General features: G+C 38.1%; 1 protein-coding gene across 1 annotated transcript in view; it reads left to right on the top strand.

The window, feature by feature from the left end:
• PPP1R9A (protein phosphatase 1 regulatory subunit 9A) overlaps nt 1–23767 on the top strand; it is a 577130-nt gene extending 553363 nt beyond the window's left edge. Inside the window, exons 14-19 of the mRNA XM_007939795.1 lie at nt 2635–2722; nt 2823–2906; nt 18145–18457; nt 20365–20484; nt 22094–22276; nt 23555–23767. Coding sequence (XP_007937986.1) covers nt 2635–2722; nt 2823–2906; nt 18145–18457; nt 20365–20484; nt 22094–22276; nt 23555–23767 — 1001 coding nt within the window. The remainder of the gene's footprint in view (nt 1–2634; nt 2723–2822; nt 2907–18144; nt 18458–20364; nt 20485–22093; nt 22277–23554) is intronic.
• The last annotated feature ends 650 nt before the right edge of the window (nt 23768–24417 follow it).

Raw genomic sequence — 24417 nt, 5'->3', positions numbered from 1 at the left:
TTCAGAATATCTGTGCAGACAAATAAAAAGGAAAAGACACTAGTAATGAGCAAGATGAGGTACAAAACAGTAGCAGTGGTCTCATTGTAGGTGAGACAGTGACAGGGAAAAAAATCATCCACAAGCTCATGAAAAGTGAGTTGACTATATACAGATGGAAGAAAATGAGAGTCAGAACTGCTCAAACGTTTTCTAGCATCAGCAAGGATAGTCTTGCCGTTTTCTAAAATAGGACATTAAAAGCATGAAGAAAGATTAATAACTCAAAAAAAAAAAAAAAAGCCCACAGAAGAGCTGGTGGGCTTAGGAAAAATGCCAGACTAGGAAGCAGATTTAGGAGTCCCCAGTTAGGAAGAAGAGGTAGTCAAGAGTCTTACTGCCTAGAGATTAAAGAGAATACTGTCTAAGACAAGACCCTAGGATTTAGCTATCAGTAGATCATTTATAACCATTGAAAATGAAAAACAGATTGCCAAAGGTTAAAACTGAGGCACCCAACTGGATGACCCATACTTCTAATTGCTCGTGAAGGTAGTATTGGAGAGATTCCAGAATGCCTAATGGAAGTCTTGTATAAAGCTAACAAAACAACAGAACAGTAAAAGCATCTCATGTATATTCTCTCTAGCTGAAGTCATACCAAACCAATGTTGGTTTTAATGCAGAATAAAAGTTCTGATATACACTAATGATGTGTTTGATTGGTTTATAATGGGGAAGTACATTGTTACTTCATCTTGCCTCTTAGCCTTTTGGAAGCATTCATTCAAATGTTCCTTGGAACACAATTTGGTAAATGTCTGAGATAATGATGGGAGGTTGCCTAGCAGCAGATTCTGTGATTGACAAAATCAGGTTTTTAGTCCTGAGATGTTCAAATGCGTGTATCTAATAGCTTACAGAGTGCTTTCATGTACATTGTCTCATCGGGTCCTCTTACCACCTGTTTTTTAAAAAACTTCGCAGCTCTCTCTAATTCAGAAAATAATTAGGCAGTCTCCCTTTTAACTATGTTGTACTCCTAGCCATTAAGAGTTGTTTTAGAATTGATCTGGAAGAATCCAGCACTTTATTTCTGCCTCTCTTAAGAAAATTGAAATCCTGCTTTTTTTTAAAAAAAAAAAAAAAAAAAGTCCATTAGCAGAATCACCTTAGAAGGCATTTGTGCCATCACTTTGGAGTTTGTCTGTGTATTTATGTTTCATATCTATGGCTATTTAATTTAGTTCCCTAAGGAGTAATGATGCAAATATCCATAATAATATTTGAGGCTATAAGTGGATCTTAACATGGACATATTCCTGGCTCTTGCATTTCATTATGTATATATCAAGGAATTGATTATTGTAATCTGAGTATCATTAGCTAAAAATATGAAAAGCCCATTGCTAAAAATTTTAGGAGTTTTTGTCAGTGTCCTGTTTTGTTTTAGAGGTTTGAACTAGACCCTTAGCTATGGTTCAACTGTGTGAACACTTTATGTTTTTTAAAGATCTGTATGTGTTTAGAAATTTCTCTTGAAGAAAACGAAAATCTTGAGCAAAAGTAACCTGCAAGGGTAATTGAACACTTTTTTAGGTATCATTCTCTCTGTACTCCATGCCGGAAAGTTCCTGAAATTTGTAACAGTTCTTAAAAGAAGGTAGACAAACATACACCAACAGAAAATTAGAGAGTAGTTTCATATACAAATAGGCATTAGATTTAAAACGCCAAGTTGGTTAATCAGGTCATTGGATATGCTGAAATAAAAGCCAAATAGTGTCTGAATACTACAAGCTTAGCTTTAGGAGTTATCTACCATGCCTGAGGTAGAATAAATGCCACCAGAGGAATCTAGTTACTACATTTGACACTGAACTCTGTTCACCAAGCTTGTTGACTGTTTTTTGGCATCCTTTCAAGTGTCCCAGCCCTGAGCAGCTGCTACCCCTTTAGAGTGCCAGGCAAAGATCAGTCAGTCCCACCCACTGAGGAGATTTGGCATCTTCCACTTCATGGGAGCCTGCCAGTTTGTGCTCCAGTCCAACTTCTGAGAGGGACCTTTCACAAGGTACATACGTTTTATAGCTGATCTGCTTAAAAGTCTCCCCCATGTTCTACCTTTCTCTGTCCCAGGACTGGCCATAGTCCATTAACAAGGGAGAGCAAAAGGGACAGCTTCTATTCTCACTTTCTCTCAAAACATCCCAGACTCCTAGTGGCGATGTTCTGTACTGGGCTTTGAAGTTTTGAGGGAAATGTTGGAAGGCATTAACCAAAGACATGGAGGACAAGCCTAGGCATTTGAAGTTAAGAGTTAGAGCCAAAGAAGGAACAGAAGGAAAGTCATTTTGATTCCATCTTTGAATGCAAAAGATGATTTGATAGTGTTTATGTTTGCTTATTTTGTTCATTCCAATAGGTGTGAAGTGAAAACTCTTTGTGATGAATATTAGGCCCAACAGGACCTCTACTGGCTTAACTAAATATGCTGCAATATGCTGCTGTTTCTTATAAAAAGACATCCTTTTTTATTTTTTCTTTTACAATTAGAAATTTAAGTAAACCCCTTAGATTTCGATATGCACTGACTTTTGAGTCATAGTTTTAAAATAATAATAACTGATCTTTCCATATATATGTATATCCTAGATGGTGCCAAAGGTTCTGTCTCACTGAGGGCATCCAGTTCATTGGTGATGCAAGGTGGAAAAATTAAGCGGAAGTTTGTGGACCTGGGGTAAGCACATCATGATATTAAAAGCTAGTTCCCTCTGTAAAAAAGGAATTAAAGGAGAAAATTTCAGCTTCCCCTCTTTGACTGTGTGCTGTCATTATAGGGCACCTTTGCGAAGGAATTCCAACAAGGGAAAGAAATGGAAAGAAAAGGAAAAAGAAGCCAATAGGTTTTCTCCAGGGAGCAGGTACGGGAGGGGGATTAGAACATAGATTTATCTCTGTGTCTACACTTTCTGGTCCCTTTCCTTCGTTAGCTGAAATAATGATTAATATCTTTGAGCTGAAGTGAAATTCCTAGAGTTGAGATAAAAGAAAAACTGCACAGTCAGATGATATTTTTCCTTCTCCAGTTATAGCACACAGCTGGCCTTGGGTATACCAATTGGTCCTTGATTGCAGAATTATGATCACATTAGCAGTTTCAATCAATCTTTATCTAAGTAGAGCATAAATATTCTACGGAAGACTTTAGACATATATCAGGTTTTTGCTTGGCTACACAAAATGCTGGTGCCTTCTCTTTTTGTCTGAAAGAGTGGTTTTGCATTTACGCTCCCTTTGTTGGCTTTCAAGATTGTCCTTTCCACATGGAATAAGAACAGCCACTGTGCTGGCTGCCTTTGCCTACTTAATTGATTGTGCAGGCACTGTAACTATGGTTACTATTCAATGATGACTTTCCTAGAAGTGAGCTTTCTATAGCATGTTGTCAAGTTTCCCCAATTTTATTCTGAGATTACATAATTTTTAAATTGAAAACTTTATATAGGGAAGCAAAGTACAAGCCTGTGGAGTCAGACTGTTAGAACTGAATCCTACCTCTTCCTCTTGCTATCTTTTTACTGGTGGACAAGTTATTTAATCCTTAGTGCCTCCATTTGCTTTTATATAAAATAGGGGGAATAATAGTGCCTACCTCATAAGGTAATTGCAAGGATTAAATTAGTTATTATGTAAAGTACTTAATTTTAAAGTACTTTACATAATAAAGTAAAGTGGTGCCTGGCATATAGGAAGTATTCAGAAGTAATAATTAAGATAGAAATCTATTTTAATATTTTTATTTATAAGTTACAAAGCACTTTTACATTTATTTCTTCATTTGATCCTTTCAATTACGTTAGCAAGCAGATAATAGTACCTTTTCATTGATGAAGAGCTTCACCTTCATAGAATTTAATTGATGTGCCCAGGATTATGCAGCAGGCAATTAATGTCAAGCTGGAGTTTCTGCCTCCTGTCTGAATCTTTTCCAACATACTATGTCACCTCCAGGAGCTCTGGTAGCATAGTGCCTAACACACTTGACTGCTAACCAGAAGGTTGGCAGTTCAAACCCACCAGCCACTCCTCGGAAAGAAGGTTGGGCTCTTCTGTAGTGATACCACCTCAGAAACCCAAGGAGGGCTCACTATGAGTTGGGGCCGACTCGACAGCACATAAGAACAACAACAACATGTCACCTCCAGTTAGTTATGCATCTAATGACCTTTAAATTTCTTTGTGAGATTTGGGAATCATCTCTGTCATAGATTAAGGAACAGACAAAATGCTAAGGAGAAAACAGTAAAATCATTTGAGGACCACTTACCTATTTTATAAGGACTCTGGTGGTGTAGTGGTTAAGACATTAGGCTGCTAACCAAAAGGTTGGTGGTTCTAACCTACCAGCTGCTCTGCAGAGGAAAGATGAAGCAGTCTGCTTCCATAAAGATTTACAGCCTTGGAAACCCAGTGAGGGTGGCTGTGAGTCAGAATCATCTCCATAGCAGTGAGGTCAGTTTGCTTTTGGTTTATCTCTTCTGTGGGTTGTCCTCTGTGTGTTTCCTTTTCTTCCTTTTTCCTTTTTGGTCTTAGAACTTGATGAAGAAAGTATACCTTCTTCCTGAGAATACAAGAGAAAGGGGTTTGGAGATGAAGAGAGAGAATTCCCAAATTAATTCTTTCTGATAGTCTGAATTTCCTGCTATACAATGAGGAAAGGGTAGGAAACTTTTTGTATTGAAAACAACAGTCTCAGGAGGAATAAATGTAAATCAGAGACCATATGTGAGTCAAAAGCAATTTAACTTTGTGTGGTTTGGGAATGAAAAATGTAAAATGATCTACATTGTGCCTTAAGCATAAAAAACTATCAAATATTTTCAGAAATATGGTTCTTCCATTCACAGGAGAGAAAAATGCACATATACACAAAGGAAGAGAATCTGGGACACTTTGAAGTGATAGTGCTCTTCCTTTGGTCACCACCTCTGACCTTGGTGGCTCCTCCCTGAAAGGAATGAAGAGGCATCCAGCAAGGGAGAGAATGTTCTGACTGAATATCAGTTGTAGTAGCCAGAGGTTATCCTGTCATTGTGTAAATTCCAGATAAAAGTCAAGTAAATATTGGTTCTCTTTGTGAGTTCTCACTTAGCAAAACTGGAGTTAAACCTGAGGCCTGTTAGCTTTTGAACCAACAGCCAAACTTTGTTCTAGCCAGCTTCCTGCCCAGCTCTATCTAACATATTAACTCTGGAGTCCCTCTGTTTCAGTTGTCACAAAGTACTGCATTCCGCATGTGCCAACACTGCAGAATAGCTTTCAATTAGAAACATATTTTAATAATTATTTGTAATTACAGTAGGATTTTGGCAGGAAATTGAAATAGTAGAAGAACAAGGGTAAAATGGGATCATTTTTCTGTGTCCAAAAAAATATTTTTTGAGCTATCAGAGTAATTGGTTAGCACTAATCAAATCTAATGGCAGCCTCTGTTCTCCTGTATAGATTGGTAATGGGCTCAGCACATTATAAAACATATTCCAGGAAGAACAGAATTACTGCCCAGTAGGAGCTTAATGCAGTTGAGTTGGTTTCACCGGGTCCCTGAAGGTAGGCGGGTGATAAACACTGTGGGCTCCAGGGTCATGCTGCAATTGTAAAGAAGAGTTGGCAATAAACTCACCACCTGTGAGGCTGTCTTGGAAACAGGACAACCATTCACTGATTGACTTACTAATCATATCTCTTAGACTTTTCATCAAACTTTTTACCATACTTATTCAATCTGTGTGCTGAGCAAATAATCCGAGAAGCTGGACTATATGAAGAAGAACGTGGCATCAGAATTGGAAAAAGACTCATTAACAACCTGCAACATGGGACTATTAGACTTTAAGTGGAAGACATTTGCTAAGTTTGGTCTTGGTTTTAGTTTCTCCCTCCTTAGAGCATAAAGAGTCTATTCTGTTGTGCCTCATATGATGACATAATGGTTCAGCACATGACCAGCATGAAATAAATGGAAGTACTGTTGTTGTTGTTGTTGTTAGGTGCCGTCTAGTCAGCTCTGACTCATAGCAACCTGTGTACAACAGAACAAAACACTCCCCGATCCTGAGCCATCCTCACAAACCTTGCTCTGCCTGAGCCCATCACTGCAGCCACTGTGTCAGTCCATCTCATTGTGGGCCTTCCCCTTTTTCGCTGGCCCTCTACTTTACCAAGAATGGTATCCTTCTCCAGGGAATGGTCCCTTCTGACAACATGACCAAAGTAAGTGAGACGAAGTCTGGACATTCTTGCTTCCAAGGAGTGTTCTGGCTGCACTTCCTCCAGGGCAGATTTGTCCGTTCTTCTGGCAGTTCATGGTACTTTTCAGTATTTTTCGCCAACACAGTTTAAAAGCATCAACTTTTCTTCAGTCTTCCTTATTCATTGTTTAGCTTTCACATGTGTATGAGGTGATTAAAAATGCCATAGCTTGGGTTAGGCACACCTTAGTCTTCAAAGAGACATCTTTGCTCCTCAGCACTCTAAAGAGATCTTTTGCAGCAGGTTTACCCTGTGCATTATGTTGTCTGATGTCTTGACTGCTGCTTCCATTGGTGTTGATTGTGGATCCAAGTAAAATGAAATCCCTGACAACTTTGATCTGTTCTCCATTTATCATAATACTGCTTATTGTCCATTTATGAGAACTCTCATTTTCTTTATGTTGAGGTGTAATCCTTATGGCAGACTGAAGTCTTTAACCTTCATCAGTAAGTGCTTCAAGGCATCCTCACTTTCAGCAAGCAAAGTTGTGTCTTCTGCATATCACAGGTTGTTAATGAGTCTTCCTCCAATCCTGATGGCACATTCTTCATCATATAGTCCAGCATCTCAGATTATTTGCTCAGCATACAGATTGAATAAGTATGGTGAAAGGATACAACCCTGATGCACTCTCTTCCTGGTTTTAAACTGTACAGTATCCCCTTGTTCTGTTTGAATGACAGCCTCCTGGTCTATGTACAGGTTCCTGATGAGCACAATCAAGTGTTCTGGAATTCCCATTCTTCTCAATGTTACCCATAATTTGTTACGATCCACACAGTCAAATGCTTTTGCATAGTCAATAAAACACAAGTAAACATCTTTCTGGTATTCTTTGCTTTCAGCCAAGATCCATCTTACATCAGCTATGATATCCCTCATTCCACATCCTCTTCTGAATCCAGCTTGCATTTCTGGAAGTTCCCTGTCAATATATTGCTGCAACCATTTTTGAATGAGCTTCAGCAAGATTTTACTTACGTGTGATATTGATGATGTTGTTCAATTATGTACATATTCTTTGGGATCACCTTTCTTTGGAATGGGTACAGATAAGGATCTCTTCCAATCAGTTGTCCAGGTAGCAGCCTTCCAGATGTCTTGGGGCAGATGAGTAAGTGCATCCAGTGCAGCGTCCATTTGTTAAAGCACCTCAGTGGGTATTCCGTCAATTGCTGGAGGCTTGTTTTTCACCAGTTACCTCAGTGCAGCTTCAACTTCTTCCTTCAGTAGATTGGTTCTTGATCATGTGCCACTTCCTGAAATAGATGAACATTGACCATTCTTTTTGGTACAGTGACTCTGGGTATTCCTTCCATCTTCTTTTGATGTTTTCTGCATCATTCCATATTTTGCCTAAAAAATCTTTCTGTATTGCAACTTGAGGCTTGAATATTTTTCTTCAGTTCGTTCAACTTGACAAATGCTGAGTGTGTACTTCCCTTTTGTTTTTCTAACTCCTGGTCTTTGCACATTTCATTGTAGTAATTGACCCTGTCTTTTTGAGCTGCTCTTTAAAGTCTTCTGTTCAGCCCTTATCTTGTCACTTCTTCCATTTGCTTTTGCTCCTCTCTGTTTGAGAGCACATATCAGTCTCTTCTGACATATATTTTAGTCTTTTCTTCCTTTCCTGTCTTTTTAATGACCTTTTGCTGTCTTCATGGATGATGTTCTTGATGTCGTCCCACAGTTCCTCTGGTTTTCAGTTGTTGGTGTTCAGTGCATCAAATCTGTTCTTCACGTGGCCTCTAAATTCAGGTGGGATGTAATAAGGGTCATAATTTGGCTAATTTGGATTTGTTTTCATTGTCTTCAGCTTCAACTTGAACTTTCATATGAGCAGTTGGTTGTCTGTTCCACAGTCAGCTTCTTCTGACCTTGTTTTGGCTGAAGATATTGAGCTTCTCCATCGCCTCTTTCCACAGATGTAGTCAATCTGATTCCTGTGTATTCCTTCCAGTGCAGTTGACATGTGTAGCCGCAGTTTATGTTGTTGAAAAAAGGTATTTGCAATGAATGAGCCATTGGCCTTGCAAAATTCTATTATACAATCTCTGGTGTCATTTCTGTCACCAAGGCCATATTTTCCAACTACCAGTGATTCTTTTTTGTTTCCAGCTTCCACATTCCAATCACCCATAATCAATACATCTTGATTGCATGTTTGGTGAATTTCAGACTGCAGAGGTTGGTAAAAATCTTTCATTTCCTCACCTCTGCTTTGATTGGTGCGTAAATTTGAATAATAGTAGTATTAACGGGTCTTCCTTGTAGGCTTATGGATACTATGCTATCACTGACAGCATTGTACTTCAGGACAGATCTTGAAACATTTCTTGGGATGATGAATGCCATGCCATTCCTCTTCAATTTTATCATTCCCAGCATAGTAGATCATATGGTTGTCTGATTCAAAATGGCCAAAACCAGTCCGTTTCAGCTCACTAATGCCTAGGATATGGATCTTTATACATGCCGTTTCATTTCTGACAACTTCAAATTTTCCTAGATTCATATTTCATACACTCCATGTTCTAATTATTAATGGATGTTTTCAGCTGTTTCTTCCCATTTTGAGTCATACATTAGTAAATGGAGGTCCCAAAAGCTCACTCCATCCGTCATTAAGGTAAACCCTACTTTGAGGAGGCAGCTCTTCCCCAGTCTTATTTTGAGTGTCTTCTGACCTGAAGGGCTCATCTTCTGGCACTGTATCAGACAACGTTTCCAGGGCTATTCATAAAGTTTTCCAGTACTATATCAGACAGTGTTTCACTGCTATTCGTAAGGTTTTCACTGGCCAGTACTTTGAAAAGTAGTTGGCTCCTTCCTTCTTCCGAGTCTGTCTTACTCTGGAAGCTCCACTGGAACCTGTCCACCGTGGGTGACCCTGCTGGTATTTGAAATACTGGTGACATAGCTTCCAGCCTCACAGCAACATGCAAGCCAGCACAGTATGACAAACTGACAGATGAGTGGTAGAATAGAGACACTAGATGAGTTAAATAAAATAGTGACACATAAACCATGCAAAGAAATATTATTTGGTTCTGTCTTCTTCAAATATGTGTTCAATTAATGTTCTAATTTAAGTAGGACAGGAGATGATTAATGAGCTCTGGTGGGTGTAGTGCCTAAGGCATTTGACTGCTAACCAAAAAGTTTGGCAGTTCAAACCCACCAGCCACTCCCCAAAAGAAAGACTGAGCAGTCTACTTCTGTAAAGATTTACCACTTCGAAAACCTAAAGGGGGTTACTATGAGTCAGAATAGACTCAATAGCAGTGAGGTTTTTTTCGTTTGTTTGTTTTAGGAGATGATTAAATCAGGAAATATTTAGTCATCAGTGCTTATCTATTTCCTAAAGTGCACACTGAAGAGTAAAATAAAATATCCTAAATCCTAGAATAAATAACCACAGATGTCAGTGGTGCATGCACTTTGGAGCTCTGTAGGAGAAACTCCTGGTTCACCCAGTAAATGGAAAGCCCTGTGAGTACATGTGTGTATCTAAGAAGGACGCTGAATGATGATGTGTGGGAAAAGGATGGGGAAGGGAGATGATAGGAATGTCTGTCGAAAGGAATTCACATTCAACTTAGAAGTGTGAATAGTAGAAAGAAAACAGTTGGAATCTCACACATCCCAAGGAAATCCTAACTTTGTTATAAGTAAGTCTAAATTCCTTGCACTTTGGTTTCTTAAATAAATAGATAGATAGATAGTTAAGGGAATTGGACTAAACTCCATTGTCTCTAACTTTCTATTTTGTTCACTTCATTTCCTTCACTGTTATGGTAGCTGTTGAGCACTTGAAATGTAGCTAGTCAATATTGAGATGTGCCATACAGACACATGCTTGGTTTCAAAGCCCTATTATGAAAAAAATAATGCAAAATAACTCATGAATAACTTTGAAATATTTATTACATGTAGAAATAATAATATTTTAGATATTTGGGGTTAAATAAAGTATGTTATTAAAGTTAATTTCACCTCATTTTAGTTTTTTATGTTTTCTTTTTAATGTGGCTGCTAGAAAAGTTGGGAGCTCTGGTGGCATAGTCCCTAAGGCATTTGACTGGTAACCAGAGGCTGGCAGTTTGAATTTACCAGCCACTCCTTGGAAGGAAGCTTGAGCAATCTACTTCCATAGTGATACTGCCTTGGAAACCCAAGGAGGGGTCGCTAGGAGTCAGAGCTTACTCGACAGCAGTGAGTTTGGTTTGGTTTTGGTACTGGAAAATTTAAAATACATGTATTGCTCACATTGTATTTCTGTTGGGCAGTGTTGATCTATATGATTCTGTGAAAAACAAATTCTCTGTTAATTTCTAACTCATTATTCACTTATTCTGTAAATCAACACATATTCATTTTTTAAAGCAGTTCTCGTAGGAAAGATATAAAATAAAGTATTCTCCATATGTTTTTTGCTGTCAGTCTTATTCATCCAAGGGTGACTTTTATAGTATCTTGAAGAATAATGGAGTGTATGAATTATATTCTAGGCAATTCTTCATAGATGCTATTTCTCTCAAAGAAACTTTAGATGAAGTTTTTGTTACTCAGCAACAAGGTAGAGTTGCTAAAAAAAAAAAAAAAAGGATTATTTGGGTTTTAAATGAGGAGTAGTGTTACTAATGCCTCAAATATTAAAGTTCAGCATTTTTAGGAGAGTTATATATGTAAAAATTAAAGAATAATATGTTTTTGTTCTCATTTTTTTCTTTTTCATTCCTTCCCCTTCACCCAAGTTAAAATGTGGCTTACCCTCCTTTCCCCTGCCTCCCCTGGTAACCATCCAAGAATATTTTTTTGTGTGTGAAACCCTTTTCTTCACTTTTTTCAATAGTGCTCTCATACAATATTTATCCTTTTGTGATTAACTAGTAAGGACTCAACATAATATCCTCTGGGTTCATTCATTTTATAAGATGTTTCACAGATTTGATCATTGTTCTTTAATATTATATAGCATCCCATTGTGTGTGTGTACCATGGTTTGTTTATCCATTCATCCATTGATAGGCACTTAGGTTGTTTCCGTCTTTTGGCTATTTGTAAATAATGCTGCACTGAACATAGGGGTGTGCATATATCTGTTCTTGTCACGGCTCTTGTTTCTCTAGGACATATACCAAATCGTAGGATTACTAGATCATATGGTATTCTATTTCCAGCTTTTTCACCATACCATTTTCCACAATGGTTGTACCATTTTAGTCTCCCCAGCAGTGTATGAGAGTTCTAGTCTCTCTACATCCTTTGTTGTTTTCTGCTTTTTTGAACTTTGCTATCAGTGCTGGGGTGAAATGATATTGTTGTTTTGTTTGTATCTCTCTAATGGCTATTGATGTCAGCATTTTCTTCATGTTTGTTAGCCGCCTGAATGTCTTCTTTGGTGAACTGTTCTTGCCCTCTGCCCATTTTTAAATTGGATCATTTGCCTTTTTGTTGTTGAGGCTTTCTGTAAATTTTAGACATTAACTCTTTGACTGATATGTCGTTGCCCATTTTTTTTCCTCCAGTCTTTGGGTTCTCTTTTTACTCTTTTGGTAAATCTTTTGGTGTGTCTGAGTGTCATATGTTTTGTCTTCTGGTGTTTGTGCATTTTTAGTTATATTCAATAGCGTATTTATGCCATGTATTATGGTCCCTAAGTTTTTTCCCTATTTTTTCTTTGACTGTCTATAATTTTAAGTTTTACATTCAGGTCTTTGATTCAACTTGAGTTCATTTTTTTATATGGTGTGAGAAAGGGGTTTAGTTTTATATTTCTGCAAATGGACATCTGGTTTTACCAGCAACATTTATTAAAGAGTTTATCTTTTCCCCCAGTTAATAAGTTTTGGCCCTTTGCCAAAGATCAGCTGACCATAGATGGATATATTTATTCCAGGGTTCTCAATTCTGTTTATGGTCTGTGTGTGTGTCATTGTACCAGTACCAGGCTGTGCAGAGGCTTGAAATTAGGGAGTATGAGTCCTCCTTTTTTTTTTTTTTTTTTTTTTTTAAGTAGTGCTTTGCTTCTCTGAGGTCTCTTTCTTTTTGTTATTAGTTTTTCCATCTCTTTAAAGAATGAAGATAGAATCTGGATCAGGACTGCATTATATCAATACATTACTTTGGGAAGTATTAACATTTTTGTGTTAAGTCTTCCTGTCCATGAGCATGGTATATCCTTCCATTTATGTAGCTCTCTTTTGGTTTCTTGTGTTAGCATTTCGTAGTTTTCTTTCTGGAAGTCTTTAGTGTATCTGATGGGATTTATTCCTAAGTACCTCACCTTTTGAGTGGTTATTATAAACAGCATTGTTTTCCTGATTTCCTTTTCAGAGTTCTCTTCATTAGTGTAAAGAAATCTTACTGATTTTTATATTTTGTATTTTTGTATCCTGACACTGTTGAAACTTTCAGTAGCTCCAGTAATTTTCTTGCGAATAGGATCATATCATGTACAAATAGAGATCGTTTTCCTTCTTTTTTGTCAACTTTAGATGCTTTTTCATTCCCTTTCTTGCCTTATTTCTCTTGCTGGAACTTCCAATACAGTGTTGAGTAAGAATGGTAATAAAGAGCATCTTTGTATGGTAGCTGTTCGTAAGGGGAATGCTTTCAGTCTCTCTGCATTGAGAATAATGTTGACTGTTGGTTTTATATACACTTTTAATTGTGTTGAAGAATTTCCCTTATATACCTATTTTGTTCAGTATTTTTATCAGGATTAGGTGTTGGATTTTGTGAAATACCTTTTCCTCGTCGATGGATATGATCATGTAGTTCTTTTGTGTTTTTTTTTTTTTAATTCAACTTATAAATCTTGTTATTTTGTTTATATATCCTATAAAATTTTATGTAAAATACAAATAAAAAATCATCTTGTTTAATGTTTACCTAGACTTGATAGAGTAGACTCTATCCCCTTGAACTGGCTGTCTTGTTTTTAGCTGCAACTACAGATTTAATGTATTCAGTACCCTTTATAAGCACTTCAAGTAGCTGAAACCCGACAAGCTTGCATTCCTAACAAGCAAAACAATTTTCTGTACTTAAAAACCTCTCATAAATCTAATATGTTAAAACTATAAATATGATGACTCTATAAACGGTTCAAACCCACCAGCCACTCCTTGGAAGGAAGATTGGGTTCTACTTCCATAGTGATACTGCCTTGGAAACCCAAGGAGGGGTCACTATCACTCAGATCCAACTTGATGGCAGTGAGTTTGGATTTTTTTTTTTTTTTGAAACATCCTACTGCTCTTAACAATGTGTTTTACTTAGTTTGTACCTTAAAAACAGAAATCTAATCAGTTAAATTTTTTAAGGTAGAATCAGTAGACAGATTTCTCAGATTTTTAATAGTACAGACTTTCTTAAACCCTTAACCAAGATATATATTATTCCTAAACTTAACATTTGCACTTTGATAGTAGGGGTCCTATTTGCATGATCAGCTTGCTATTTCATTTTCAACCCTCAGTGTTGGGAAGCAACAGTTTTACCATCTTAAGCAAGTTAAGGTTGAACACTCCACATTAACTATCACAGAATGGGCCTAGTTGATTGTTGATCATAGATTTAATTAGACCTTGGGATCTGGGAATAAGGTGTGTCCAAGATGATGGGCTATGTGTTTTCCATATCTGTTATACAATAGACTCTCCAGGTACCATTCAGACAGTGCTAGCTTTCCAACCCATCTCTTTGGTGGATATTGGAACCTTACAAAAGTACTGATTTGAGTAAATCAAAATCCACAACACTTCCTCTGGTTGCAGCTACCTCTCTTTTCTTTACTAGCTTCTTAAGGACCCGTGGTTGCACAGTGGTTAGACACTAGGCTGCTAACCAAAAGGTCAGCAGTTCAAAACCACTAGCCACCCTACATAAGAAAGATCTGGTAGTCTGCTTTTGTAAAGATTTACACCTTTGGAAATCCTATGGGGCAGTTTTACTCTGTCCTATAAGATTGCTATGAGTCAGAAACAACTCAGTGGCAGTGGGTTTGGTTTTGGGTTTGGACAACCTTCTTGGACTATATAGCCTTTCCATACTTTTTTTTTTCTTCCAGCAGTTTAGATTCTGAATACTTCACATATCTTGTACTCAGAGAAAAAGGAAAAAACACTACCATGGAATGTTTACTGAGCAATTTAATTTTTAGGTGCTTACACCCTGAGATAAATTGTTTTAAGATGTATACAAATGAGTTAACTGGTATAGAGCTGTTAACTATAAATAACTTAAATGCTAGAGTATAGCTACCCCCCCCCCAAAGAAAATGACAGCTTTGGACTATAAAGGGCTAATATGAAGTCATTGTTTTTCCTAGTCCCAAATAATAAAATTATTAGGAGTGTAACAGTAACTTATAATTCTATCTTTTTTTTTTCCAAAAAATGACAGCAACCCATTAGTACAATCTAAAAATGAAGGTAAAATGGAAATATAGAATATATACCTGTTCGATCCTCTGTAATCATAGTCAAGAGTTCACTTCTGCCAGCCTGCATTTTCAAGGGTCTCATTAAAGATCTATATTGAGTTTATGTGTCTGAGCACATAAACTTCCATCACAGTCCAAAAAAAAAAAAGAAAGAAAGCAGGGACAAAGGACAGAAAGGAGGGAGAAATGATGGAGGGAAAGAGGGAGTGTAGACAGGAGGGAGGAATTAAGAAAGAATTTCATGTTATTCCTAACAGATGTCTCCACAAAGTGAAACAGACTATAAGTGGTAATAGAATACTGTTCTCAAACCATCCTTCCTCCTTTTGTATGCCCAAGTGTTTGATTGGCATATATTTTAGAAAAGATGTTTAGTAAGCTAATAGGTCAATAATTTTAAAGTAATAGAAAGTTTAAAATATATATATTCTATATGTCTATACTCTAAAGAATAGATTTGGTGCATTGAATACCAATGACCAAAAACTAGAGGAATTGTGGGATGACATCAGGAACATCACCCATGAAGAAAGCAAAAGGTCATTAAAAAGACAGGAAAGGAAGAAAAGACCAAAATGGATGTCAGAAGAGACTCTGAAACTTGCCCTTGAGCAAAGAGTACCTAAAACAAATGGAAGAAATGACAAGATAAAAGAGCTGAATAGAAGATTTCAAAGAACAACTCGAGAAGACAGAACCAATTATTATAATGAAATGTGCAAAGACCTGGAGCTAGAAAACCAAAAGGGAAGAACACACTCAGCATTTCTCAAATTGAAAGAACTGAACGGATGCCGTGCTGGAGGCACTCTATGCCAAGAAATTTGGATGACAGCTACCTGGCCAACTGCTGGAAGAGATCCATATTTGTACCCATTGCAAAGAAAGCTGATCCCACAGAATGTGAAATTTATCAAACAATATCATTAATATCACACTCAAGTAAAATCTTGCTGAAGATAATTGAAAAACGATCACAGCAGTATATTGACAGAGAACTCCCAGAAATGCAAGCTGGATTCAGAAGAGGATGAGGGATATCATTGCTGATGTCAGATGGATCTTGGCTGAAAGCAAAGAATACCAGAAAGATGTTTGCTTGTGTTTTCTTGTCTATGTGAAAGCATTTGACTGTGTGGATCGTAACAAATTATGGACAACATTGAGAAGAATGGGAATTCCAGAGCACTTGATTGTGCCCATCAGGAACCTGTACATAAACCAGGAGGCCGTCATTCAAACATAACAAGGGGGTACTGCATGGTTGAAAACCAGGAAGAGAGTGCATCAGGGTTGAATCCTTTCACCATACTTATTCAATCTGTATGCTGAGCAAATAATCTGAGATGCTGGACTATATGATGAAGAATGTGCCATCAGGATTGGAAGAAGGCTCATTAACAGCCTGTGATATGCAGACAACACAACTTTGCTTGCTGAAAGTGGGGATGACTTGAAGCACTTACTGATGAAGGTTAAAGACTTCAGTCTGCCATATGGATTACATCTCAACATAAAGAAAATGAAAATCCTCACAACTGAACCAATAAACAGTATTATGATAAATGGAGAACAGATTGAAGTTGTCAAAGGTTTCATATTGCTTGGTTCCACAATCAACACCAATGGAAGCAGCAATCAAGACATCAGACAACGTATTGCACTGGGCAAACCTGCTGCAAAAGACCTCTTTAAAGTGCTGAAGATCAAAGATGTTTCATTGAAGACTAAGGTGCACCTAACTCAAGCTGTGGTATTTTCAATCACCTCATATACATGTGACAACTGGAAAATGAATGTGGAAGACCAAAGAAGAGTTGTTGCTTGTGAGTTGTTGGCGAAGAATACTGAAAGTACCATGGACTGCTACAAGAATGAACAAATCTGTCCTGCAAGGAATGCAGCCAGAATGCTCCTTGGAAGCGAGAATGGCCAGACTTTGTCTCACCTACTTTGGTCATGTTGTCAGAAGGGACCATTCCCTGGAGAAGAATATCATGCTTGGTAAAGTGGAGGGTCAGCAAAGAAGAGGAAGGCCCTCAGTGAGATGGATTGACACAGTGGCTGCAGCGATGGGCTCAAGTATAGCAAGGATTGTGAGACTGGCACAGGACCAGGCAGTGTTTTCGTTCTGTTGTACATAGGGTCACTATGAGTTGGAGCCGACTTGATGACACCTAACAACAACAACATTCTATACTCTAATGTAGATGGAAGCATACTAATCCCTTTAAGGATACTAGAAACCACATAGGGGTTACATCAGTTCATGGAGGTTTTGGAGTCAGGATACACAAAGAAAAAAGAATACAGCCTCAGCAGGGTCCCCATCAGGCTTGTGGAGAACTCACAAATGTTCTTTAGAGCATACCTCACCTGGTGGTATGCAGCTCTGAAGACAGTGATCGTTTTCTTAGAAGTGGCCTTTTCTTGCTTCCTACTCTGCTGTTCTACCACTCCACCATTGACTTGGAGTGTAAAGTTGGAAGAGGAATGCCTCTGGGCTTTACCACATTCACATCATGGCCCCTGGTGCTGTCCTCAGTGCTGGATATACAATTCCATGTGGCATTATTAGTCTAGAACATGTATTGTCAGTAAGAATGTTTTGAAAGAGTTTTAATTAGATATTATCTTTAAATTTTGTTTCTAATGCTACCTGTCCAGGATTTGGGGCTACTAAAAGCCTTTTTCAAATAAGGCATTATCTTAATACTTAATTTTTCACAACATATGAGATACATAAATTATCCACAATTTACAGATGAGGAAATCAAAGCTGGGAAAAGACCAAGGCCATGTACTCAGGGAGTAGTAAACCCTGGAACTCCCACCCGGCTGTTAGGCACTAAATTTTCTGATGAAAAACCAGTAGGATGTGGGTTCTGCTTAGTTTACTTAGTTTTACTAATAGTTTCTTAATAGTTTACTATTATGAACCCTGAAATTTCTAAGTTACTTAAATATATAATTTTCTAAAGTCTCAAAGCAAGAACATGAGACCTCAAGAAGACAGGGAAGAATGCTGGTCTTGAGCTAATTTTACTAGCAGTGCCATACTGCAGTGTCAGCCAGATGAAGGAAATGACTAACCTAATAGTAATCCCTAAGAGACTGTGCCCCTCCATAATGTTGATATATCTGGGTACACTGAATAGACACATTTCATAAAAATTCAGCATGGCAGTAGCAATGCAAAAATGTTGATCATTGCTATACAATCCATTTAGATACAAAAAGTAACTAAGATTAATGTTCTAGTCAAAAGTGCAAAAAAGTTTTTTGTCTGTTGTGTGGAACAGTTTCTCAAAATACTACTTTAAATTCAGAATTCATTAAGTTTTGTATGTACCTCTTCATTGTCTAACACACTCATTCCTTTTGTAAAACAGGGTCTTCAGAGGCAGGCTGGAAAACTGGAAGCCCAAGACCTCCCCCCCAGCTCAGGCCTCCTGTCGCTCACCTTGCATGCCTTTCTCATGGTTTCATGAAAGCAGAAAAGGATCTTATTCCTTCAGGAACCTGCCTTCACCTACAAGCCCTCTTCAGCTTTCTCCTGAGACTCTAATTTCAGATAAAAAGGGGTCCAAGGTAGAAAACACATGGATTAAAAAAGCAAACAAGAAAAACCCAAACCCCTCTTCCTCTTCAGTCTTTGGAAGGCACTCTCAACTTGTGTGTACACTCTGGATCCAAGAAACCAATGTGATAACACTGCAATAAACAATGCATGGTATTTGTTGTGTGGGAAAAGAGAAAGTCTTGTTTAACCATCACCTCTTTGATACTGTTCCATTCTAGATGGTACATTGCTCTTTGATTTGCCTGTCTTTTCACATACTGCTGTTTAATCTCACTTTGACAGTTAAGCCATGCTGGGAAAGATGCATTTGAATCATTGAACAGAACGATAGATCTGTTTACCAAATATTCCACTTTAAATTATATTACAAAACTATTTTGCTGTGCTCTTCAAGATTTACTGGAAAATAAATAAATTTGCAGTTGAATATGTGTTCAGTACATCTAAGTGAAACTCTTTTAAAAAACAAACCAAAGCTGGCATAGCACCCTTACTAGTTTCCTCTTTTAGTATCAAACTGCCTTGTTGAACAACTGTTGTAATTCTATCACCAAACTTCTTTAACTTCAGCAGAATTATGAGTTACGTGCATGGGTGTTAACTTGTTTTTAAATGCATGATGGTTATTTCCAGCATGACGTTGCAAAACCTTATCTAACATTTTATTGAAACACATATGGTGGCTAACTTTCACATGTTGTTTGATCTCCTTTTATCTGTGTTCGCTTTTCTTTCTCAAAAGAAATGTGATTAGTGTTACTTGAATTTAATTCTCTTCTTGAGGTCAACAGTTCAGTGGGTTTGAACCTAGGTTTGGGGTGATATCTCCATAGATGAGGTCAAATGGTAATGTTTGTGTTAAATTCCCTCCTGCCGTAATGTTCTGCTAGCATACCTCCATGTGTGCTGATTTAGACTCCCCTTTCTGAAGTTTTAGAAAGCCTTGGAGCTTGTTTGGTACTGAATTCTCTAGCCTCTGGCATAATATTTATTCTTGGCAACCAACTAAACCCAATACAAAGGAACCTAATTGGAAACTAACAGTCCTGTTCCTAAGGAATTAGAATATGAAACAAGATGGTGTTGATCAAGTGCTTAAGAGTTCCTGGGGTACCAGCCATGTACAATTATTAGAAGTTTTCAAGACAATAGGCGACTTTGGCTATGACATTTTTTAGCATCATATCTAAGACATCGAGATGTTGTTTGACTAATTCTCCCATTATCTTACACTGAAGAGTCTCCAGATTTGTTTAAAATGTTTTCCCAGATGCAGCTATGTAACGATTGTTAATTGATTGGCTTTTAATATTCAATGAACATTTTTTTTTTTAATGAAGTCCTGGGGAAGTTTTATATAACACACTCCTCTCTACTCTCACCCCCAAGTACTTGTTTGGGAGCATGTTTCTGCTCTGTGCTGCAACCTCTTTGATAATCAGCTAGAGCTGTGTGAGAGTTGTATTTTAGCATGTACCTACTGGTGTATTGTCAGACTCTGACCTCCCCCAGAACTCATCATCTTGAAGGGTGTATCCAGGAGAGGATCTGCCATTTCTCACAGTATTTATCATAGGCAGCAACAAGCGATCCTTCCCAGGAGGTGCGATAGCTACCTTTCTAATATGGATTGCCATCTGTTCCTAATAACTCAGCCTCTCCACACCATCTTGTATCTTCACTTAACACTGTTACTCATCACGATTAGGGCCAAAGAAGATAGGCTTATTAATATTACTCCTCTGAACAGTTGCAGAGGACAATGAATTCTGTACCCTTGAAGAGAGATTGAAGAACCATTTCTCTAAAACACCAGTCCTTTTATCAGATGGAGAGAGTGCCCAGAATTCCCAATAAGCCAGAAGAGAGGCAGTGTTCTCAACCACAGCCTGGTTGAAAGTCATCACCAAACTGAACATACATTTCTTACAAGATGGCTAACAAAGAATGTTTTTAGAACTTGGAAACTCACCTACCTCACGTTCACTCACTGTGTTCACTTAACACTAGGCTTTGTTTATTTTTTCAGAATTTTACCTTCAATGATGACTTCAGTCCCAGCAGTACCAGTTCGGCAGACCTGAGTGGCTTAGGAGCAGAACCTAAAACACCAGGGCTCTCGCAGTCCTTAGCACTGTCATCAGATGAGGTACTTGCATGGCAGTTACGTTAGAACTGCTTTCTCAAATCATAGAGTTTATCCAGGAACTATCTCTGGGAAAACGTGTGTTTTCTTAGGGTAGGTTTACATATAAATCATCAGGGCCATGGTTTATATTCAATATGAAATTTTGATGATTACTTTCTTTTTTCCTCTGTCACGTACAAGAGATGCAGAAAATTACTTTTGTGATTGACTTAATTCCTCAAGAGACAAAAAAAGAAATAGCAGTATTTGAAATTCCATTCCTGGGAGGAATGGGAAGACATTGTAAACAAAGATATTTTTCTCTAAATATTTGTTATTATTTCCTTTCTAAGAGGATGTTTGTTTTGTAAAACTTTTTTTTTTCTTTTAAACTTTTCTGCCCATGTTCTTTAGGCTTGTTCCGATTTCAGTTTTTATAAAGCTTTGCACTGTGTATGTGTGTCTTCTGTTTCTATAACATTTGTCTTTCTCATTCCTTTGTTGCTCCCTCTCTCAGAGCCTGGATATGATAGATGACGAGGTGAGCTATCAGTGGTTTGTATGTGGTGGCTCATGTGATGTTGTTTGAATCTTCTTTCTCTCTTTGCTGATAATATAAAAAGCCAACAATACAAGAAAACTAGCTTCTATAGTGGAGGAGTTCCCTGTGTTAAATAGCTCTACTCTCTGCCCTTATGTATATGTTAGTTTAAAAAGCTTTTCTGAATTAAGTGGCTCTCCAGTTCCACCTCCAGAGTTCCTCAGTTTGTCTTCTATCACCATTACCTTGATACGGTCCATTCTGTTTCATTTCTTTGCCTTCATCCCAGCTTAACCCTTCCCCTCTTCTGTGTTCCCCACAGGGTCACCAAGGTGACACCTGTCTTCCCCTAAGACCTGTCATCACCTTCATCTCTTCTCAGCTTAGTGTTTCTAGGAATAACCTGCCCCTTTTCTCTGCTAAAACAATATTTTGCTCTGGACAAAGCCTGGGATTGGGAGTACAAGCACTCTGTTGAGCTCTACCACTTGGACAGATCATGTACACTTTCTGAGCTTCAGGTTCCTCATCTATTAAAAGTAATTATGAATATGATCTCCTCTATCTTATTCACAGGTTTGCTTTGCTGCTTAAATGGAATAATGGATGTGACATTTCCCCTAAGAATGCTTGAGGGCTTAATGCTCTCCTCTTCCGAGTAGAAGATACCGTTGTATTTTTTAAATGTATTTTTAAATATCTCTGATGTCTTATCAGAGGAAAAATAGAGAGTGTTGCATTTCCTATAGAAACAATTAATGACATATTTATTTCCTACATCTGATAATGTTTCCAAAGTGTTTTCATGCACAAGCTTGTACCATCAGAGTGTATCTTCACTATTAAACATCCTACATTACTAATACTGCTATATTTGGGGGAATTTTTAAAATTTATAAATACCTAAAAGCATAGATAATAAGTGTGTTTCTCTTTATATATATAACTAGAAACATTAGCTTACCATTTTATGATTTAAAAATAAATGTGGCTCTAGTAGGCAAGAGACTCCTTTTTACAGCATAATGTGCCATGCTGAGTCATGGCATTGTGGTCCTTTAACAACACTGCGTGACATTCCTATCTCAGATCCTTGATGATGGACAGTCTCCCAAACACAGTCAGTGTCAGAATCGGGCCGTTCATGAATGGAGCGTGCAGCAGGTTTCTCACTGGTTAAGGAGCCTAAATCTGGAGCAGTACGTATCTGAATTCAGTGCCCAAAACATCACTGGAGAGCAACTCCTGCAGTTGGATGGAAGTAAGCTTAAGGTAAAGAGTGATACGTCTATGTTAGGTTACCAGATATCATTTGTGTTACTTACAGCACCTAAAATGTTTTCATTAGATAGAAGTATTCTGCTTCTTTGAGAAATACTTCTCATCAACAGTCAGCAGAAAGAATGTTGACTTATTTCTGGGTAATAAATGAATTTTGGAAATCCCATTAGGCATCCAAATTCCAACAGCCAGCTGCTGATTGGGAGAACTAGGGACCACTCCATTGCTTCCACCTGGCAATACATGGTCTATATATTATCTCTACTTACTTCCTATGTAGTATGAGTTTTAATAATGGCCAGTGTGGATGTCTTCATCACATCAGAATTAAGAATTAAGAACCAAACCCATGAATCTTCTCTTCTTTATTCACTTCTCCTCCTTTCCTGCATACCACTCCTAAAGTCTCCCCAGGACTTTGTTCCCCAAATACATGCAGGCCCTGTCCTCCCTTCCTTTCCATCATATTCTCATTTCCACTCATCTAGTCCATCTCTCTGAGACTGATGTGGCACCCACCCCTGTGGAAAAAGGGCAAAAGGAGCTTAGAGCCAGCTACCCCTCACCCCCTGCTAGGTTGATGGGCAGATGAGTATCTCTTGACTGTCTTGAAAAGGTTAGAGATCAATCAATAGCCTGTGCATATGAAAGCCTCATTGACAAGACTGTCCCTGTCAGGGAGATGGATGCATCTGGCTGTTGATTCTTAAGGTCATGAAGCATTTAAACTATATAACCAACTCCCCTAATTCTGAATTCCAAGCTCATTGAGCAGTCTCTGCATTATAATTAGGCTTCCTTTATAGGCCTGCCAACAGGGAGAGAATGGCTAGTCACGCTGACATGGGCGTTCTGGTCCCAAAGACAGTTTGGGTTCTCACTGTAAACGAATCATGATCAGAAAGGAAGCCATATTTATTCTTCCTGCCCATTTTGTAGTCCTGTATAGCAGCAGATGCCCACTCCTACTCTTTGAAAATATTGATGAGCATAATAATACTTTTGCCTGTAAATGTCTATAGCCCAATACAAAGCATGTATTTGTGAAGTTTAGATTATACTATTCTAGAATCTTAGAAGAACAAGTGAAACGCAGCCCTCCAGTGTATTCTTTGGCAAATATAATGAGCTCTTCCTCAGTTCTTACCTCTTCTGTCTGTGCTTAAATTAGATTGTGAGTCCAAACACACAATGTGTTATCAACTTCATCATAAGCAGAGAGGTCATTGGTTTTTCAAATTTGGTTTGTATATGTGTTTTCCTTCTTAGGCTCTTGGAATGGCATCATCCCAGGACCGAGCACTTGTCAAAAAAAAACTTAAGGAAATGAAGGTGTCTCTAGAGAAGGCTCGGAAGGCTCAAGAGAAAATGGAAAAACAAAGAGAAAAGCTGAGGCGAAAGGAACAAGACCAAATGCAAAGGAAGTCCAAAAAGACAGAAAAGACAACATCAGATCCAACAGAAGGTGCCAGTGAGCAGTAACACACACCCCAGGCAGAGGATGGGGATGTTCCAAGACGAGGCCCCAGCTCTTCCTTCTCTATTCTTCTCTGGAGGACAAAAAAGAAACTGATGACAAGGGTAACACTACTCTAAGAAGATTGAGGAACCATGTGTTGAATAACTACATTTTTCTGCAATAATAGAATACCTTCTTAATTTTAACCTACTGAAATAATCCCAAACCACTTTTGGTTAGTTAACAAACCAGGGATCTCATTTATGAGAGATGTAAAAGTAGCTGTGTTTCTCTCTTCTCCTACTTGCCAACATCTTGCATTGTCTTGGAAAACCAGTATGACCCTGCCCAACAAGAGCATGATGCATCCAGTGTTGTTAATGGAGCACCGTGAGTTCTCAGTGTGGGATTCTGAAACCGGGCACTAGCACTTATCTGTGTGGCAGAAAGCATCACTCTGTCCTGGGGTTTGGGATCAGTACTTTCTTCTAGGGGTGTGGGATTTGCTTCCATGTGCAGCAAAAGTTCCCCTTCATCTCAGTGTCTGTACCATGAGACAACTCCTCTCTGGGTGGACACTTGTCACATGATTACCTACAAGGGGAAAAGGTGAGCAGATTGTTCTGCTTGTTAAATGGGCATCAGAGAGAAAGAGTTGCAGTTATTTGTCAAC

This window comes from Orycteropus afer, unplaced genomic scaffold (assembly GCF_000298275.1).
Source record: "Orycteropus afer afer isolate SDZICR_OR568_19922 unplaced genomic scaffold, OryAfe1.0 scaffold00063, whole genome shotgun sequence".
In the NCBI taxonomy this organism is placed as follows: Eukaryota; Metazoa; Chordata; class Mammalia; order Tubulidentata; family Orycteropodidae; genus Orycteropus; species Orycteropus afer.
This window is presented reverse-complemented; position numbering and strand designations above follow the sequence as displayed.